The following is a 6,000-nucleotide window of genomic DNA, read 5'->3' on the forward strand; positions in this document are numbered from 1 at the left end:
TCCATTACCAGTGGCAAGATGCCACATAACAAATACAAACTTGCACACAAGATTTGTGGAAGGCCTTCAACGAGATTCTGATTAACTGGTCTAGGGTGGAGGGTGGGCATTGTAGCTTTGCTATTTTTATCCAAGATACACAATTGATTCTAATTTGCAATCAGGATTGAAAATCATTGTTTAGACCTTTATGGGAGTATGCAGTTTTAAATTTATCTTAATTCTGTCAAACTTCTTTCCCCAGGGTTTCAAAGAACTGTGGCTATTGCAGACTCAAATTACAACTGGTTTTATGGCCCAGAAAGCCAATTAGTGTTCCTGGATAAATTTGTCATGCGTAACGGCAGTGGCAATTGGCTGGCTGACCAAATCAGAAGGAACCGTGTGATGGAAGGTCCAGGGACACCATCCAAAGGGCAGCGCTGGTGTACTCTTCACACAGAATTTCTCTGGTATGACACGTTGGGCTAGCTTTAAAGAGAAATTGTACCCAGGGTACAATGTGCTAGTTTTTTGCACTTAAAAAGAAAAACTAACCTAAAGCACTTTCTAACCCTTTCTCTGTGCCACCTAAGTACTTGTAGCTTCAATTCAATTCATATCACAGTGTTGGAAACTCTGTTAGAAACATTTCCTTACATTTAGGATCTAATTACTGTTTGCGGTTTTTGGTTTCTTGTATTACAAATGTCCTAGGCTCACACTATTTCATAGATATGCATGTTTTGACGGATATCATTTTTGAAATCATATAAAGAGAAAACCACAAAATTTAAACTGGGTTATTCTGAAAATCACACCAACAAAAAAGGTAGTAAAATATTTTGTTTTGTTTTGGTAAATGGAGCATTATAATTTTCTAAAAGCAAAGCTGTTACTAAATTTTCAAAACTATTTAAGTGTTTGACGGTATTTGACAGTTTTACTTTGATAATAAAACAACCATGTAATTTTTTTGCCTTAATCTTTTAAGCCCAGTAGGAGAAGCCAGGGTCTCCTTTTTAAGTACTGCCAAATGTATTGTTGGCATCCAATAAATTAAAATAAAAATTACAGGGAACTGGTTAATCATTAATTCCTGATGTCTTTTCAAGCTCTTGAAATTTGCGTTCAACTCCAAAATAAGCTTCTGTGGTTTCATTGCTTTTCTTCATTGTTTTTTTTTTTAATTTAAACAATTAGGAGGAAAAAAAATTAGTAAAGTGGTAACTGTCTACAGTTCAGCCAGCAGTTTTTAAAACTATTTTTGCAGATGAACTGAATATATTAATGTGCGACCATTCTGACTCCTTTTAGGGGTAGGAAGTAATTATTTAATAGTGTTTTCACTTACGCATAAATAAGCAACCAAGAGAGTTCTGTAAAGCTGGTTGTAGGAGTCAGATTAATACTAAGTCTAACTCGATTGAAAATCTGCCTTTATAGGGATATGACCAAAAACTGAGAGAAGGATGATGGCCACTTCAGATTGTATCTGGATTTGTTAAATGATAATAATTAAGCCAACATTATACTAGATCTAAGTAGAGACACAATTTCTGATGTCTTGACACTGAGACTCTTGAACAACAAAGACAAAACAGCCAAAATCAAGCACCAATAAGATTGTCTACCATAGGTGATTAGAGAAAAGTATCTAAGAGCTAAGAATAGGGTCTGCCTTTCTTCTCTTGAGCAGCAAATCTCAAGATCTATGAACAGGTTCAAGATCTATGAACCTGTCAAGGCTGTTATCTCAAATCATCAAAGCAAACAGTCACCTTCATTACTATATTTTGAGCCTTTCTGAATCAAAAACCTGTGTTCTTAATCACTGTGAAATGTTTATTATTGTATTACTTTGATATAAACATTTATCCTAAATAAAAATAAGCCATTTATTGTCCAAAAAGCATGACACCATCTTCAGATTAAAATAAAACAAAACCTTTGGATCTGGGCTAGGCAGTGGCAGCCACAGTTGTAAAGCCTCAAGTATTAGATCGTTTCCTGAATTTTATCCATTTTTATTCTTAGATGTAGTATTGGCAGTATGTTATCCACTATGTGAAAGTCAACTCTACTTAATTTTTTATTTTAGAGGGAAAAATGTACTCTACAAAAGTTTCAGTAATATCAGTTGTTACAGAACAATACTTCATTACAACTCAAGGCTTGTTAGAGTCCAGACTCTAACATGAGGCTCCCTGGGATAGGAGCCCCTCAACTAGGCGTCTGGATGAAGTGCTTAATTCTGTGAGCCCCAGTCGTTTGGTGGCAGCTCTGAAATGATTAAGTGAAGACTGTCCGTGTAGTAGTTAGCAGCAGCAATCATGTCAGGCTCAAACCCCAGGATCACAGTTGTAAAGATATCTTCCTCTCCCTTTCACCAAGTGCTCCCCTACACATGCTGATTATCCGTGGCTGTGTTCAGAAATGTCCCTAATCCAGTCTCCACTGCCAGTGCTCTGGGAAGCATTTGTGTGTTGTTTTCTCCAGCCACATCACCATGTGGCATCACAGTTCTGGTGTGTTATTTTTACTTCTATCAGACAACTGCTTACTTTTTTAAAAATTAATTCTTTCAGGTATGATGCCAGCTTGAAATCTGTTCCTCCTCCAGATTATGGCACCCCTACATTGCATTATTTTGAAGACTGGGGTGTTGTGACTTACGGAAGTGCACTGCCTGCAGAAATCGATAGATCTTTCCTTTCCTTTAAGTCAGGAAAACTTGGGGGACGTGCAATATATGACATTGTCCACAGAAACAAATACAAAGATTGGATCAAAGGATGGAGAAATTTTAACGCAGGGCATGAACATCCTGATCAAAACTCATTTACTTTTGCTCCCAACGGTGTGCCTTTCATTACTGAGGCTCTCTACGGGCCAAAGTACACCTTCTTCAACAACGTTTTGATGTTTTCCCCGGCTGTGTCAAAGAGCTGCTTTTCTCCCTGGGAGGGTCAGGTCACAGAAGACTGCTCATCAAAATGGTCTAAATACAAGCATGACCTGGCAGCCAGCTGTCAGGGGAGAGTGGTTGCAGCAGTGGAGAAAAATGGAGTGGTTTTCATCCGAGGAGAAGGTGTGGGAGCTTATAACCCCCAGCTCAATCTGAAGAATGTTCAGAGGAATCTGATCCTCCTGCATCCACAGCTTCTCCTGCTTGTGGATCAAATACATCTGGGAGAGGAGAGCCCCTTGGAGACAGCAGCAAGCTTCTTCCACAATGTGGATTTTCCTTTTGAGGAGACAGTGGTAGATGGGGTCCATGGGGCTTTTATCAGGCAGCGAGATGGTCTCTATAAAATGTACTGGATGGATGATACTGGCTACAGTGAGAAAGCAACCTTTGCTTCAGTGATGTACCCTCGGGGCTATCCCTACAATGGGACAAACTATGTGAATGTCACCATGCACCTCCGAAGTCCCATCACCAGGGCAGCTTACCTCTTCATAGGGCCATCCGTAGATGTTCAGAGCTTCAGCATCCACGGAGACTCTCAGCAACTGGATGTGTTCATAGCCACCAGTGAGCATGCTTATGCCACTTACCTTTGGACAGGTGAGACCACAGGACAGTCTGCTTTTGCACAGGTCATTGCAGATCGTCAGAAAATTCTGTTTGACCGGAGTTCCGCCATCAAGAGCACCACTGTGCCTGAAGTGAAAGACTATGCTGCTATTGTGGAACAGAACCTGCAGCATTTTAAGCCAGTGTTCCAGCTGCTGGAGAAGCAGATCCTGTCCCGAGTCCGGAACACAGCTAGCTTTAGGAAGACTGCTGAGCGCCTGCTGAGATTTTCAGACAAGAGACAGACTGAGGAAGCCATCGACAGGATTTTTGCCATATCACAGCAACAGCAGCAGAAGCAAAGCAAGTCAAAGAAAAACCGAAGGGGAGGCAAACACTATAAATTTGTGGATGCTGTCCCGGATATTTTTGCACAGATTGAAGTCAATGAAAAAAAGATTCGACAGAAAGCTCAGATTTTGGCACAGAAAGAACTGCCCATAGATGAAGATGAAGAAATGAAAGACCTTTTAGATTTTGCAGATGTAACATATGAGAAACACAAAAATGGTGGCTTGATGAAAGGCCGGGTTGGACAGGCACGGATGGTGACAACTACTCACAGCAAAGCCCCGTCACTGTCTGCGTCATATACCAGACTGTTCCTGATTCTGAATATTGCTATTTTCTTTGTCATGTTGGCAATGCAACTGACTTATTTCCAGAGGGCCCAGAGCCTCCATGGCCAAAGATGTCTTTATGCAGTCCTTCTAATAGATAGCTGTATTTTATTGTGGTTGTACTCGTCTTGTTCCCAGTCACAGTGCTAGCACAGAAGCTATAAATTGCTTCATCATTTTGAGGTCACGAGTCTATGCAAAAAAAAAAAATCATTGCCCTAGTTTGTCATTGGATTTTTTTCTCAGATCCATTTTAACAAAGTAAGGGGAAGATATTTTCACACAAGAAAGCAGATAAATCAGAATTGGAACAGGCAAAGAATTTATCAAAGGACTAAGACTAGCTCGGTTGTCACACGGTGTTTCTGGAAGTGTTTGGCTTGGCTAATTTAGCAGTCCACTTAAGACTACTCTAAGAAGAAACAAAGAGTCTGGTTTAAGTAATATTTTTTCTTAAGAGACACAAAAAAGATTTAGATAGAATTGGATTTTATTAATATTAATTTAATGCTATTAGCAATCTCCAGATACTGTTTTATGAAAAGACTGAAGCACACGATTCTGAGAAATACAGAAATTTTTTTTAATGGTGTAGTCATGTTGAAAAATAAATGTTGCTAAGTCCTGGTATGGTGGCGTCAACTTCCTTAGAGAGTAGTTCATTAGTTAAGTGAATAACAGCACCTGTATATTGGATTACTATTCAGATAACATAGTAAAATGATGGCAGAAGATCATTAAAAACTTAAAATATATTTCCAGTAGAAAACATATATATATGAATGACTATTTCCTCGATGATGTTGGTCTTTGCACACACAAAATTGATTGCTTTTATGAATCCATTGGTTGTTCAATAAATAAGACAATAATAGGTAACTTAATTTTCTATTTTCCTTATATGGAAAACTGTTGTAGATCCAATGACTAAACTTCAGAATAAAATACTTTATATCGTAAACGTTGATTTCAATACCAAAGAAGACGGGGAATCTGAAAGTTGAATGTGATTCTTATGTTTATTAATAGAAAACTTTCTTCAACTTTATTTTGCTAAATAAACATGATATTTGTGATTTTTCTATAGTGTCTTTCTTCTTTTTTCCTTTACATTCAACACGTATGGAACAATTTTGAAAACTTTGAAGAGACATGTTTATTTGGACATGCGTTAACTAAATTTATGATGTAGTGTTTGAATTGAAAGAAGTAATTTTGCTGCTTATTTGCTTTTTAGTTGCTTAAACATATTTTAAACATTTAAAAGAAAAGCCAGCTTCTTTTTTGTTTGTGAGGAAGATTGGTCCTGAGCTAACATCTGTTGCCAATCTTCCTCTTTTTACTTGAGGAAGATTGTCACTGAGCTAACAACATCTGTGCCAGTCTTTCTCTATTTTGTGTTGGATGCCGCCACAACGTGGCTTGATGAGCAGTGCTGGGTCTGCGCCCGGGATCCGAACCTGTACACCTTGGGGCGCCAAAGCAGAGCACGTGAACTTAACCACTACACCACCAGCCGGCTCCAAAAGTGAACTTCTGATATTTAAGTAATACCAAACTTTTAACAACATACAATTTTGGGGGCTGGCCCCGTGGCCGAGTGGTTAAGTTCGCGCACTCCACTGCAGGCGGCCCAGTGTTTCGTTGGTTTGAATCCTGGGCGCGGACATGGCACTGCTCATCAGGCCACGCTGAGGCAGTGTCCCACATGCCACAACTAGGAGGACCCACAACGAAGAATATACAACTATGTACTGGGGGGCTTTGGGGAGAAAAAGGAAAAAAATAAAATCTTAAAAAAAAAAAAAAAAACCATACAAT

General features: G+C 39.0%; 1 protein-coding gene across 8 annotated transcripts in view; it reads left to right on the forward strand.

Moving 5' to 3' along the window:
• The window catches only part of DSE (dermatan sulfate epimerase), a 72,151-nt gene extending 66,890 nt beyond the window's left edge, over positions 1-5,261 (forward strand). For all 8 annotated transcript variants that reach the window (XM_008518179.2, XM_070556872.1, XM_008518187.2 and 5 more), the window contains 2 exons: positions 245-452; positions 2,568-5,261. In XM_008518179.2, coding sequence (XP_008516401.1) covers positions 245-452; positions 2,568-4,329 — 1,970 coding nt within the window. In that variant the 3' untranslated portion in view covers positions 4,330-5,261. The remainder of the gene's footprint in view (positions 1-244; positions 453-2,567) is intronic.
• Positions 5,262-6,000: the final 739 nt, after the last annotated feature.

The sequence above is a fragment of the Equus przewalskii genome, chromosome 9, assembly GCF_037783145.1.
Source record: "Equus przewalskii isolate Varuska chromosome 9, EquPr2, whole genome shotgun sequence".
NCBI lineage: Eukaryota > Metazoa > Chordata > Mammalia > Perissodactyla > Equidae > Equus > Equus przewalskii.